The sequence below is a fragment of the Marmota marmota genome, unplaced genomic scaffold (genome assembly GCF_001458135.2).
Source record: "Marmota marmota marmota unplaced genomic scaffold, marMar, whole genome shotgun sequence".
NCBI lineage: Eukaryota > Metazoa > Chordata > Mammalia > Rodentia > Sciuridae > Marmota > Marmota marmota.
This window is the reverse complement of record NW_026000005.1, coordinates 40,390,360-40,405,407: the sequence shown is the minus strand read 5'-3', so window position 1 is coordinate 40,405,407 and position 15,048 is coordinate 40,390,360. Positions and strand designations below refer to the sequence as shown.

The 15,048-nt window shown below is 36.7% G+C and overlaps 1 protein-coding gene across 1 annotated transcript in view; it reads left to right on the top strand.

Moving 5' to 3' along the window:
• Positions 1-15,048, top strand: part of Wdfy1 (WD repeat and FYVE domain containing 1) — a 45,925-nt gene that overhangs the window by 17,394 nt on the left and 13,483 nt on the right. The window contains exons 3-6 of the mRNA XM_015481457.2: positions 2,542-2,615; positions 7,427-7,481; positions 11,139-11,289; positions 13,064-13,176. Coding sequence (XP_015336943.1) covers positions 2,542-2,615; positions 7,427-7,481; positions 11,139-11,289; positions 13,064-13,176 — 393 coding nt within the window. The remainder of the gene's footprint in view (positions 1-2,541; positions 2,616-7,426; positions 7,482-11,138; positions 11,290-13,063; positions 13,177-15,048) is intronic.

The window sequence follows — 15,048 nt, the reverse complement described above, 5'->3', positions numbered from 1 at the left end:
CAGAACACGACCAGAAGAAAACGTAGTGGATGAATTATGAGAAATAACTGCTTGTCATTGTAGAATGATTTATTTCAAAATTAAATTTATCATACAAGAACATTGCTGTTTTTGGTTCTAAGAACTATCTGCTGACTGTCCAGTTTAGTATGTTTTAGTGGTTGTACACCAGTTTAAACTTTTGCCTGTGCCCTGATGGAGCCCGCAGTAAGCCAGGCCTTCATACATCATTGCAGTAGTACAACTATGTTCCATAATGTCATTCACTGAACACAAATCACTTTCAGAACCTGGTATAGCTGAAGGAAAAATGGTAACTCCCAGTTTCAGTATTACTATGTGCCTCATGCCTTTTTTTTCTAGTAATGTAATTTTATGAAATCATCACACAGCTATGCAAGATAGATGTTATTTTTCACATTTTCTAGATGAGGAAACAGGACAGAGAGATTAAACCAATGGCTTGTGGTTGGAATTCCAATCCATGTGAGTTTACTACTCCCAGACTATACTGCCCACCACAATTATGGAGTAGGTCCACACATTTTTTATGCAAAGAGCCAGACAGTAAATATTTAAATTCTGTGCAGCAGTCTGTGACAGCTACTCAGCTCTGCCATTGTAGCATGAAAGCAGTCATAACCAGTACATAAATGAAAAAGCCTGGCTCTATTCCCCAAACACCAAAGACCTAATTAACAAAACATAGAGCAGGCTGCACCTGGTGCTCATGTCTGAGTTTTAAGCATCTGATTTTGAACTATAGTGATATCTTCTTTAAAGACCACTGATTTGAAAGATGACCTGTGTTTTTCTTGTTTCCAAAACTACAGGAATATCCAACCTTTCTTTTCTTTTTAAAGTATTTATTGCTTATCTCAGTAGAAAACTCCTTTCTAGGAAAAAAGCCAGGATATCATTATATGCAAAATAAACTGGGAAGCTTTTTATTTTCTTTTTTAAACAAAAATTCTTTAATCTCATAAAATTACTCAGCACATTAAAGTTTTACACAAAAGAAACGTTTTTCAATATTTATGTAGTTTGTTGTGTGAGTGAGCATCAAAATCATTGAAAAGAAGCTTAAAACTAATGCATCCAGACTTAGTACCAACAGAAGAGCAAGTAAAAATGATAATGAATTTTTGAAATCATTAAAGCATGATTTGATTTGCCATAGTGATTTTTGCAAATGGTAATTGAAGAACATTTTGATCATATGAATTCACATGTATCTTCATGGTTATACTTCTTAAACATGACTGTTCTTTGTTATCTTCAGCATCATTATGGTGGATTAGGGTGTGAGGGCTTCAAGTCAGTCATGTTTTCTGTATACCTTTTCAGTACCTACCATTCAACTACATAGTTCTTGAATGCAACTAAAACAGCCTTTTTCTATGATCTGATCATGTCGATGGCTATGTCTTTTCTTTTAGGTACATTCCAGTATTATAGATTACTTTCTTTCTTTGGTGTAGATTGTCAGTCATTGCAGCAAGAGAACTTATACTATTTCAGATGGTTGGCTTCATTTGGATGATTTTTTTTCTTTTACTTTTTTTATGGCAAGTCTTATTGCAAAATAAAGTCAAGTTCATTTATTTTGTCTTGTTCCTGGCATGCAGTTTTTTTTGTTTTAGTTCTTCCATTGTGATTATAATTCTTTAGGCTAGAATGATTAAGAAGAGCTATATGATTTAGGTTTTTAAAAAGAGCAAAATGTTTTATGAAAAATAATCATATAAGTTGAAAACATAAAGTTCTCTTTGTTTTGAACAAAGAAATGAAAAGAAATGAACCCAAACATTTCTTTTTCCAAATTTCCCATTTTCTAAATCACTTCACTTCTGATTTTTAGCAGAAGACTATTTGAAGCTTTTCCTTTCTGAAACTCATTCTCTTGCCCATGATTTCTGGGAGAGAGAGAGATAGCCACTGGGAAGGAGGTATACAGGAAAATAGGCAGATGCTATCCTGGGTGCGTAACTGCTGGGGTCAAAGAACCTATCTATACCTCACAACTACAGTTCCTGCAAACCAGGTCATGTGTGTCATTGCAAAAGGGAACATTTTGACCATTGAGAAAATAATAATCCTGGAATGGCTTTCCTAGCATGCTTACATATGCTCTGGGATGAGAATTCTAGGGCTGGCAACCCCTTTTTCTGCAGATTCCAGCAACTTTTTACCCTTATTTGGGAAGGGTAGTGGGACAAAGCGTTTATGTATCAGATCACGCACTGTAAGCACTGGTTGCCAGACTTTTCCCAGGCTATTAGTAGGAGTTTCCATCAGATGAAATTTTGTGCTGGCTCACTTTGCCCAATATTGTGAGAATAATTGAGAAGATTTACAGAATTAGAGTTTTAAACTGAAGCAACAAAGAGAACTTTATGTTTTCAACATATGATTATTTTTCATAAAACATTTTGCTCTTTTTTAAAAAACCTAAATCATATAGCTCTTCTTAATAATATTTTGAGCAATGACTCAAAAGGCTTAGCTTTGCTGATAATGTGGTGTTTGTCTTTCTGGCAGCCCCTTGCTCTGCTATGGCTTACCATCATGATAGTAGACGGATATTCGTGGGCCAGGATAACGGAGCTGTAATGGTACGTAACTTCCAGGAAGTATTCATTACATTCTTTATATTGATTTTCTATGTTTACTTATGTGGGATAGTTTAAGTAAAGTCAACAGTGAATGTCTGATTATTTGGTACAAAAATATTTCCATCAGTTTCCATGGATGTGAAGTCTAAAAACATTAATTTTAATTGATGTTTACAAAGCTCAGATGGCTATCATAATTGATGGTTTGGTGCTCAGGATGCCCATAAACATGCATTGTATTCATACAGTGAACATGAGATCTGTAGCATCTCCCATCTTTTGGCCATGATGGTGGATAGCCTATGGGTCTCCATGTGTCTGTGAGAGAAGGGATGGGGAACAAGTCTAACTACCAGCTATTCCTCCAGCAACTCAACTCTGTAAGGCAGCGATTTCCAAGCTACCCCTGAAGAAGGACCAGATATGTAAATTTTTAGTCTACTATAGACTGGTGTTTTTTATGGGTCCAATTGTGTGTGTTTATTTTTTCTATAATTTAAAGATAAGTCATATACCATAATTGCACTACTTTAAAATGCATAGTTCAGTGCTTTTGTAGTATATTCATGAGACTATGCACCCATTACAATCTGATTATAGATTATTTATATCCCCCAAAGAAACCCCATATTCATTAGCAATCATTTCCCTTTCCTTCAGCTCCTGTACTCTCTGAGTACAGGGATTTGTCTGTTCTAGATATTTTGTGTAAATAGAATTATACAGTATGTGTGACCTTTTATGCCTGTCTTCTTCACTTGGTATTTTCAAAGTTCATCCATGTTGGAGCTTGAATTCGTTACCTCATTCCTTTGTGTGCTGGAACAGTATTCTATTACATAGATAGTTTTGCTTATCTATTCACTAGTTACTGGAAATTTGGGTTATTTTCTACTTTTTGGCTAATATGAATAATGCTGCTGTAAACATCGTATATAAATTTCTATATGAACACATTTTTTCAGCTCTTTTGGGTAGATACGAGAATGGAATTGCTGGGAACTATATTTAACATTCAAGAAGCCACCAAAGTTTCCTCCAAAGTGACTGCACCATTTTACATCCCCCCAGCAAAACACAAGGGTTCCAGTTTCTTTACATCATTGTGAATACTTATTATTTTCTGTTTCTGTTTTCTTTTGCTTTATTTTGTTTATATTATGGTCATTGTATTGGGTGCAGATTGGCATGTCTTTGTGGTTTTGATTTGTATTTCCCTACTGACTAGTGATGTTGAGCATCTTCTCACATGTCTGTTGGTCATTGTGTATCTTCTTTGGAGCAGTATCTATTTAAGCCCTTTGCCCATTTAAAAAAATTTATTATTGAATTGTAAGAATTCTTCCCATGTGCTAGATACTAGATTCTTATTAGATACATGATTTGCAAATGTTTTTGCCCATACTGAGGGTTTCCTTCAATTTTTAAGTTTGATGAAGTCCAATTTTTCTATTTTCTCCTTTATTGGTTGTGTGTTTTAGATACAATACCTAAGAAATCATTACCTGATACAAGGTTATTTACATTATATTTTCATAGGAATAATGTTATAGTCTTATGTTTTCTCCTAAAAGTTTCATAGTGTCATTTCTACATTTAGATCTTTATTGTGAGTTAACTTTTTAACATATGGTGTAAGGAAAATGTTTTAGGCAACTTTTTTTTTTTTTTTTTTTTTTTTTTAACCACTGTGACCAAAAGACCTGACAAGAACAGTTTTAGAGAAATAAAAGTTTATTTGTGTTTCACAGTTTCAGATGTCCGTAGATGATCGACTTCACTGCTCTGGGGCCGAGATGAGGCAGAACATCCTGATAGAGGGTGTAGAGGAGGAAAGTAGCTCAGGATATGGCACCAGGAAGCAGAGAGACTATTCTCTGCTCACCAGGGACAAAATGTATACCCTAAAGGCACACCACCAGTGACCCACCTCCTATAGGCACACCCTGCCTACAGTTATCACCCAGTGAATCCACATAAGCAGATTAATGCACTGATGAGGTTAAGGCTTTATAACCCAATCATTTCTCCTCTAAACCCTCTTGGCATTGTTTCACACATGAGCTTTTGGAGAACCCTTTATATCTAAACCTTAACAGAAGGGTTCCATATCCGTTTTTTGCTTGTGATCATCCAATTATTCCAATGCCATTTGTTGAAAAGACTGTTCTTTTCCCATTGAATTGTCTTGACATCCTTGTCACACAGCAAGCCTGTGGAGAACCAGGGAAGAGTTTCCAGAAGTAATGGTTTGTGAAGACTTGAGGTAGAAAGGATCTCTGTGTGCCTGAAGATTTGTGTAGTTTACCATGGCTGGGTGGTGCTGGTACAGGGAGGCACCCCAGACGCCATTTAAGAAGTAGGCAGAGGCCAGCTCATGCAGAGCTTTATATATCTGGATAGTTTTAAATTTCATTGTAAATTCAGTGAGAAGCCATTAGAGGATTTTCAGCAGATGAATGATAAGATTTAATTACATTTTTAAAAGGTCCCTGTAATTATTGGGCAAGAGTAGATTGAAGGTCAACAAAATAGAAGAGGGAGTCAGTCTGATGCAGCAGTCTGAGAGAGAGAATGGTGGTGGTGAAGGCAGACAGAGCAGATGGATTTGAGATACATCCTAAATGCATCTGTAATAAGTTGGGTTTCGGGGGAGGAAGAGGAAGAAGTCAGGTGACATCAGAATTTTAGTTTGAGCAGTGACATCATTTACTGTGAAGGGAATGGCTTGAAGGGTTGGGATAGTTGGAGACAAAAGGAAGAGTGAGGAGTCACCCATGTGTTTGAGATACCTATGTTGTCTCTTCCAAATGGCAGTGCAAAGTTGGCACTGGATATACAAACCTGGAGCCCAGGGATGAGGAGAAATGGTGGTCCTTGAATATGGTATTAAGGAGCTTAGACTACATTTTACAGTCTAAGCGTTTCAAACTTGCATAGTCATCACAAATCATTTAGGAAACTTTAAAAATACCTGTTCCCTGGCTCTATGCTAGGTCCACAGCTTCAGAATCAATTACGAGGGGCTTGGGCATCTGTGTTTTAGCAAGTGCCCTAGGTGAGTCCGAGGACTGAACGCGCTGGGGAAATACAGCACCTCGGGGAGCAGGGAGCCATTAAGCAGGGGCATGATGATGCCCTAGGTTTTGATGTCTGTTGGCCCAGTGTGCCACAAGTAACTGACATAAACTAGGGATAGCAGAGCATGAAGAAGAGCAGAGGGTCTCATCCCGGAGTGCTTTAAGGGAAAGTCAGAGGACTAAAAAGCCCTTAAGAAAGACTGGGGCAGCAACAGGCAAAGTGGACAAAGGGCCCAGAACAATCCGGCCATGGAAGCCAGGTGGAAGGGATAGGCAGTCATTTTAGGTTAGTAGCAAGGGCAGCAGAGAAAGGCTGAGATCAGGACATCAACTAGAAGGCAGCTGGCGATAGCAGGGAGAGGCGTTTCCATGTTGGAGAAGAGTGGAGTGAGGAGTGACCAGGAGGGAAAGCCTGAGAGTAGTTAATGCAGGATGGTTTTTAGAGAAGCATTTGGCTGAGAAGGTTGGGACAAGTATGGTATAGTTAAAGGAGTTTCATTGTTGGTTGTGTTCATTTTGTTTTTTAAAGTATAAAAGAAGCGTTGATTGCACTTAAAGGCAAAGAAGAAAGAGGCAGGAGGAAGGTCGGGCTCCCTCCAATGAATTTCACACTGCAGCAGGCAGGTGGCAGGGGCTCCCATAAGCACGTGATGTGGTAGTGGATGCAGAGATCTGCTGGACATTTTATAGGCATATCATGGTGACGCGCATACACACGTAACACAAGAGGCTGTCAAGTGCAAGCTTTCACATGGTTTTTCCAGAGGTGGCAGTGGCCACGCATTTCTTTCTCCAGAAACTCTTCTGGTGGCTTTTGGTTGGAGAGTCGACTCTGCATTTACAGGACAGCACCTCTTCAGTGGAAAGGATGATTTAAACCCAGCTTAGCTTTAGTTAGCAATTGATCTGTTGGTTTTCCATCCAATATCAATTAATACCTGCAATGCTGATCCATCTTTGTACTTTGCAAAGTAAGGTGGAGACCAGGAAGTCTTTATGACTTGGGTGGTTTTTATCATGCCCTGTTCAGTCAACAATGCATAATGTCCATGTTACCTAAACCTTTAAGAACTTACAATTTAGCATCGATCAATAGATTTCTTAATTAGTGCTTCTCTTTAGAGTTTTGTTTTATCTCAATTTTATGTTGAGGTTTATTTTTTCATTTAAAAAGTTATGTATTTTTTAGTTTTTCCAAGTTATATAGTTCATAGGAAATCTGGAGAATGCAGGAGTATAAAAAAAAAGATCATCCACAATCTGTAACTTTTACTTTTGAGGGGATATGTTTGTACATTAAACTGCTGGAATCCCCTAAAAAAGTGCCTTCCTTATTCTTCCTGTAGTTGTGAACTCTGAGTTTTGTAGTTTTGCTCCCTATGCATTGTCCTAAAGGATTTTTTTGTTTTGTTTTGTTTTGTTTTTTTTGGTATAGCCAAGAGAGCGAATTAACAAAATTTTGCAGTTAGAGGGAGAAGTTATGTATGGCACTCATCTGTGGAGGAGCAAGTGGATACAAGTGCGAGGTCTGTTGGCAGCCCTTGATTTATTCATTTCCATCAGGCCCTGGAGAGGCAGTGGGCCAAGGAACAGTTCCTATCATCCCTAAATTGCTCATCTTAAGTCTCAGGTCTTATGACAACTGGTAGTAGACTTTACTTTGTTTTAAAAGTTAAGTTCCTATTGTTTTAAAAACATAACTGTTTTCTTATTCCATATGTTTACTTTTAGGAATTTCATGTTTCTGAAGATTTTAATAAAATGAACTTTATCAAGACCTACCCAGGTAATTATGATATACACACACAAAACTGGCAGTCACCTCTTATGATCAAAGTTAGGTTTTCACATGAACTTTTCAGTTTTTTTACTCCAATTATGTGAGAGACACAGTTATTTATCATTCTTCTCTGCTTATTAATATGTAAAATTTTATGTATTGGGTGTGTGTATGAGATTTAATTTAACCATCTTCTCTAAAAGGACATGTGCACTGTTTTCATGTTTTGATAACACATACTATATACTGTGTGTGTGTGTGTGTGTGTGTGTGAGAGAGAGAGAGAGAGAGAGAGAGAGAGAGAGATTCTGATCAGACTACATCTATTTAAGTGGAATAACAGGATCAAACATTAAAAAGTCTTGTAATGGTTTAGGTCTGTTTTGCAAGCTGCTTCCCGGCAATTGTGTCAATTTTTACAATCTTATAAATAGTGACTGAGACTGCTCATTAAGTGTGTCCAGCATTTTTTGCATTTGATAGTCAAAATTTCTCAATTTGAAAATTATTTAAGCTTTATTTTGTTTTGACTATGTCATCTTTCAGGAATGTCTTATCATGATTTTGCTCATATTTCCAGGGAGTTGTACTATTTTCTAATTGAATTATAAGCACCTTAACTTTAAAAAAAATATGCGGCACATACATTTTCCTCAGTTTTTCTCAGTCTTGTACATTTAGACATTATTACATTTATCAAAAGCAAGTTCTCAGCGTTCTCAACTTTGGATGGAATTTGCAAAGCCAAAACAATTTGATGAAGTTGTGGATTCCTATCTGTTTTATTCAGCTCTTTTGTTGCTGTGACCAAAAGACCAGTCAAGAACAGTTTTTTTTTTTTTTTAATTTTTTATTGTTGGCTGTTCAAAACATTACATAGTTCTTGATATATCATATTTCACACTTTGATTCAAGTGGGTCAAGAACAGTTTTAAAGGAGGAAAACTTTATTTGGGGCTCACAGTTTCAGAGGTCTCAGTTCATAGATAGCTGACTCCATTGCTCTGGGGCTAAAGTGTGACATAACATCATGACCGAAGAGTATGGTAGAGGAAAGCAACCCAGGACACGGAACCAGGAAAACAGAGAGAAACTTCTCCTCTCACCAAAGACAAAATATATACCCCAACGGCATGCTCTACTGGCCCCCCCCCCTCCTCCAGCCACACCCTACCTGCCTACAGTTAACCACCTAGTTAATCCCCATTAGCAGATTAATGCCCTTATTAGGTTAAAACTCTCATATACCAATCATTGCACCTCTTAACTATCTTGCATTGTCTCATACACAAGCTTTTGGGGAACAACTCGTATCTAAACCATAACACTATCAGTCCAAGTAAAGGTTCCTGGAGACTTTGCCTGAAGGCATAACAACCCAGATTTTATATTTCATATTAATGGATCAAGGTGATATTGGAGTCTGGATGTTTTAGGTATATGTTCTATCTTGGTGAATTTTGGTTTAATAGCAGGGTACAGGAAGGAAATTTTTGAACTTAACTAAGAAGGCCAAATTGCTTTTTCTTGAGTATTGGTCCATCTGTTCCAAGTTTAAGATAGCAGAAAATTGAGGCAATAATGACCGCACTCTTGAACTTGGCATTTCAGCATTGAGCCTTTTGTGACAATGAAGGACAGTCTTGTGATATTGAATAATGCACAGCATTGTAGTTTTGTTACAGTGACAGAAACAACTTTGAATTTTTAGCTGTCACTGGTAGATTTATTTTTAGAAAAATCAAGAATCAATAATTCTTTATATGAAATATATGCCTAGACGTTTGGAGGCCACTTATTTTGTACCTGATCAATGTTGTTGCTCTAAAGCAAATTCTTTTTTAAATTATTTAATTTGCCATTAAGTTCTTTATCCAATTATTTATTTACTGATCTCATTTTATCTATGTTGTTTGTCAAAGTTCTTTATATGAGTTATAAAGCTGCATAGTTTTGTACTGGTTTGAGGACCTTCACATTTCATTGACTAATAACATTTTAAAAAATACAGGAAGGACTAACCAGAGATTCTTTTTTTTTTTTTGGGTTAAGTGAGGGAGTTTTAAAATGAGGCATAGTAAGCATTTCCATGTAATTTTATTATTCATAAAAGAAAGGGCATCTAAAAAATAAAATAGCAGAAAGTATATAATTCAGAAATAGGACAGTTCTTTCTTAGAAAAGATAAATGATTATTCACTCCAATACCTTTACAATAAGCAAATATAAACCTTGCCACTGTTGTCCTGAATTAGACAACTGTAGGTTAAATGGAAAATGTGTTTTGGGTCAAAAAAGCAAGTTAATCTATTACTTATAAGACTGGGCATGTGTTTAATGAGCTTCATGTTTGCTTCTCGGTGTTTCGATCTGAAAATGGACATAAAATATTAGGTTTAGGGAAATTGGGGATTTCATTAAAACAGAAAATAAAAATTAAAAACACAAGCCCCACATCAGTTACTGAGTCATTCATTAGCTGGGGCTTGGTTTAGTTGAATTTAAGATTATTACTATGGGAGTACTCCTGTAAGTTTCAGGGGCCCTCATGAGTATTTAATGGCTCAGCATAATCTCCTTGGACCTGACCTTCTCACAGACTTTTGGAGAAAGTCCCTCAGTTCTTCGAGAGCAGTCTGTACAGCTGAGAGCAAAGTGGCTCCTCTGGCTAGCCTCTGACTTCTTTCATCAGACTGGACGTTTATAAAACACCTGCTCATGCAGCTCCTATACCTCATGAAGTAGAACTCAGGTCACTGCCCTAGTGTGCCTTATAATTGAACTGAAAATATTTTAAAAGTTACATAATAGAATATTTTTCTCATCCTCAACTATTATTTTAGAATAAAGATCTTTAGAAATACTTGGTATTTATAAATCATAAAAAAGTTATACACGAAGAAATTATTTCAGAAATAAAATGTTATTTATTTATTTATTTTTTTGGTTCCAGGAATTGAACTGGGGTGGGGAGGGCGCTTAACCACTGAGCTACATCCCCAGTCCTTTTTTTTATTTTCTATTTTGAGACAGGGTTTCACAAAGTTGCTTAGAGTCTCACTAACTTGCTGAGGCTAGCTTTGAACTTGCCCTCCTACCTGAGCCTCCTGAGCTGCTAGGATTACAGGTGTTCCAACACATTTAATTTCAGAAAATTGTAGCTGCTCTTATTTACAATGCCAGTATTTTCTAAAGGGTCAAAACATTGAAGTAATGAACAATAAAAACAAGCAAATAAACAAAAAACATTGCTGTGTTAAGACCGCTGTTTTCCATATGGAACTCACTGATATTTAAGACTTTTTAGAACAAAGTAAAAATGTTCTTTTGATCATAGCAAAAAAAACAAAAAGAAAGAAAGAAAAAGAAAAACTCTATTATTCAAATCTCTCTTGTCTTTAGTAATTCCTGGCTTTTGATATCCTTTCATATGGGGCTGCAGAGGACGGGGCCTTGGAAGGAGTGGTGCTGGTACACTGCAGTGGAGCGGCTTGTCTGAAGTCTGCTCAGGGGGTAGGCACTCCCCAGTGGCTGTTTAGACACACACAGGAGCATGCAGGCCCACCAGGGAGAGAAGGAAAGCCTCAGTTCTTACCCCATGGGGAGCTGCTTCTGAAGGTCCCATCTTCCTGAAGGATACAGACTCCCTTTGTGTTCCTGCAGCTCATCAGAACCGGGTGTCTGCCATCATCTTCAGCTTGGCCGCAGAGTGGGTGATCAGCACTGGCCACGACAAGTGTGTCAGCTGGATGTGCACCCGGAGTGGGAACATGCTGGGGCGACACTTCTTCACTTCCTGGGCTTCGTGTTTACAGTATCCTCCACAGCGCTGGATCTCTCCCTCCCAGGACTTTGTCTCAGGATTTAGTTTTGAATCTGATCATCATTGTCAATTGAGATCCAAAGACTGAATGATTCTTACACATTTCACCTAAAACCCAAGAATTTCTGTATCTGCTTTTCTTTGATATAAAATGGATTTATTAATATAATAGTTAAATGAATTTTCTGTTCTCTACTGGGAAGTGCTAATGTTTTTAGTACAAAATTATGGAACCCCTAAGCCCTCATTCATACAAGCTCCTCCCTTCATTCCTTTGCAATACAAATTGAAAGACTTTTTATTCTATGAAGAAGAAAAAAAAATTAATCTTGTAGAAATTAGTTATTTGCAGGCTTTACAAGGAAGTATAGTAGATAATAGGGATGTGTACATATCCCTGAGGTTCAAAAACAGGTTACAAGGAGTTTTATACAAAACTTGTATCTAATACTTTTTGTGTGTGTGTCTGGAGAGGACCCAAATCTTTATGACACTCTCAGAATGACCAAAATATTAACAATTACTGTCTTAAAAATTCCCCAGTGTGGGCGTGGTGCGGTGGCGCATGTCTGTAATACCAGCAGCTCTGGAGGCAGAGGCAGGAGGATTGTGAGTTCAAAGCCAGCCTCAGCAATTTAGTGAGGCCTTAAGCAACTCTGTGAGACCCTGTCTCTAAATAAAAATTCAGAAAAGGACTGGGGATATAGCTCAGTGGTTGAGTGCCCCTGTGTTCATTCCCTAGTACCAAAAAAAAAAAAAAAAAAAAAAAAAAAAATTTCCACTCTGTGGAATTTGTTTCCTGTAGAACTTGCCCTTCTTAAGGCCACTTCTGGTTGCTGGTATCCAAATGCTGGCAAGATCAAGACTATCAACAGTAGGCAAATACCCTTGGTAATTTCTCTTTCAGAATTAAGTGGCATAATAAAGTTCTCTCTTTCCATTGAAAGCTTTTATTAAAAATTTTTGCTACAAATGAATGCACAGCATGGGATATTTAAAATAAGCATTTAAAATACTACCATCCACTTTAGGATCAAACAAGGTAAAATTATTCAGATATATTATGTCCTAACTTAGAATTTCTGTCATGTTCAAGGCCTCTCTTAATGGCACACAGTCACAATCATGGCTTGGTTTGTGGTGCTCCTTTTGACCTGTTATTTTGGAGTAGTAGTAGTTATCCTATTGTAAATAGCAGATATTTTATTGTGTATATCCACAAATCATCTGTGGCCACAAACTGAGAAAGTAATGAGTTGTTTCCAATAGTGAATACATTTTAAATTGAAATTTACTATTATCATAAGTAACTGTTCACAGTAGTTTAAAGGAAATCATCCTCTTCATTTAAAGCTAAATCATCTAAGCCAAAAGAAAGATAAGCTCTTGTCCGGTGTTTACTCAGTTTGACGTTACTTTCAGAAATATTGCATAAGAGCCATTCTGCTCTAGTGGGGGTGTTTTATCTTTTTTGTTGCCAGTTCCTAGGATATTACTTGATAGATTAACAGGAACTCAATAAATTCTTGTTGGGTGCTTGAATATTAACTCTCCTCTTAATTCTAGCTGTTTTAAATTTTTCTTTCAGTATTTAGATATTGTGTGATTTTTGCTTGAGTATTTCCTTTCTTGTTATAGTTTGAGGTTTGTACTTAATCTCTTTAAAATGCAAAATTGTTTTAAAATTCTGACTAAAGCTAATGTCTCTTTTATGGGAGGATTTTGAGAGAGGTTCTGTTACATGTCCTTGACTGCATCTCTTCAGATATGATTTTGATACTCAGTACGCTTTTGTTGGCGATTACTCTGGACAGATCACCCTGCTGAAGCTTGAACAGAACACGTGTTCAGTTATCACAACCCTCAAAGGGCATGAAGGTAGGCTGCATGGCCCCCAAAGGTCTTTCACCTAATATGGGCATTGGAATTCAGTTCTCAGCTTTGTGATTCATGAATGTTCAATTCCTCATGATCTGTCAGATTTCAATTCAGTGGGATTTAGGCCGAAAACTAAGGGAAGGTAGGGTGTCGGGATCAGTTTCTTATTTCCAAAGAACCCTTTGAATTGCTTGAATGGATAATACTTTGCATTGTTTATCTTTTTAAATTAACTTGTTTTCATTAGATCTTCAAATTTTATAATAAATACTAAGAACTATTTATATGGAAGAATTGTTATTATTATTTATTATTATTATTTAATTTCTTAGTTTCTAAGACATTCAGCAAGAACTGTTAGATTAATACAATTAGAAGAAATGTTTGCGCTGGCTTGGCCACATACCTTGGGTAGGGACTGGGAGAGATGAATTCCTGGGTAAATTTTCCTTATTTCTATAGAACAGTAAGTTGACAAGGTTCTGTGGAGGGTTTTAAAACTGTTTGACTGCATTGGGTAAATTGCCATGTACATGTGTATAATAAATTGTTTTCATTGAATGCTAAGCTATAATGCAAGGAGTGATATGAGTCTCAGAGTTAAGAACTTTGAGGCCTTCTTTGAGGTTAAATTGAAGAATTGGAGATTTGATGAAATAATTAATGATGGTTATTTATTTATTTATTTATTTATTTATTTATTGTTAGAGAGAGAGAATTTTTTTTAATATTTATTTTTTAGTTTTTGGCGGACACATCTTTGTTTTTGTATGTGGTGCTGAGGATCGAACCCGGGCCGCACGCATGCCAGGCGAGCATGCTACCACTTGAGCCACATCCCCAGCCCATGATGGTTTATTTATAACAACAGTGTTTTAAGTGTAACAAGCTAATCATATCCTATGCTTTCTAGCTAACTCATGTAGGAAAGATAGACTCTATCAGATCCAGGACTTCGTGGGGGAAAAGGAAGCAAAGAGAACAGCAGGTTTTAAAAGATCTGGGCAGAAAAGCATAGGTCCCTGAGAAACCATATTCCATTTATGATTAATCCTGTTGTGACCTTCAGGCTTCTAAGAGGCAGAATGTATTCTGTAACAACTTACAGTTTTCATACTGTGTATCTCCTCTTAGGCCTCTAGCCAATATATGAGGCATAGGAGTAGAGAGTGTCAGAATTCTGTTACAACTGACCCAAAGATAGTTTTGCAGAGTTCCCTTTTTTCCTTTACTTTTGTTTTGGAAAAGTTTAGGGGAGAAACTAGTTTCTGTTTGTTTATAAATATGGCTTCATTAGTTTTCTGTACACCTATAAAATTTATTATCAGTTTGTATAATTGTTTCAGTTTTACTGTTGATTAATTTTTTTAAGGCAAGCAGCAACAAATCAAAAATGAAGAGATTCCTTGAAAGAGAAATTTGTAGTGCTATCAAATTTGATCAGGTGGTCAATTCAGGATGTGAAGTATAAGATTTAGATGTTTTACCTGATTTCCTTGACATCATAGTTTGGCACACCTGGAGACTTTTCCCCTAAGGCGCTTAGTTTAATTTTTTTAAAACATAAGCATCTTAGGGTAAAATGCCTCTGAGGTCCCAGAGAGCTGAAATAACCTACATTTTTATCTTCTAGAAAATGGCCACTGTAAGCCCTACTAGTCTTTTTCATAAATATTAGATTTATTTTTCTCCCAAAGCTTCTTTTATACTAACATGTCATGTATAGATACTTTATAATTTATTGGTATAGAACAAAGAAAAACTTCTTGAAACATTTTTGGACTGGGATGTGGCTTAGTGGTTGGTCACTTGCTTAGCAGGTGCAAGGCCTTGGGTTCCATCCCCAGTACTGCCAAAAAAAAAAAAAAAAGG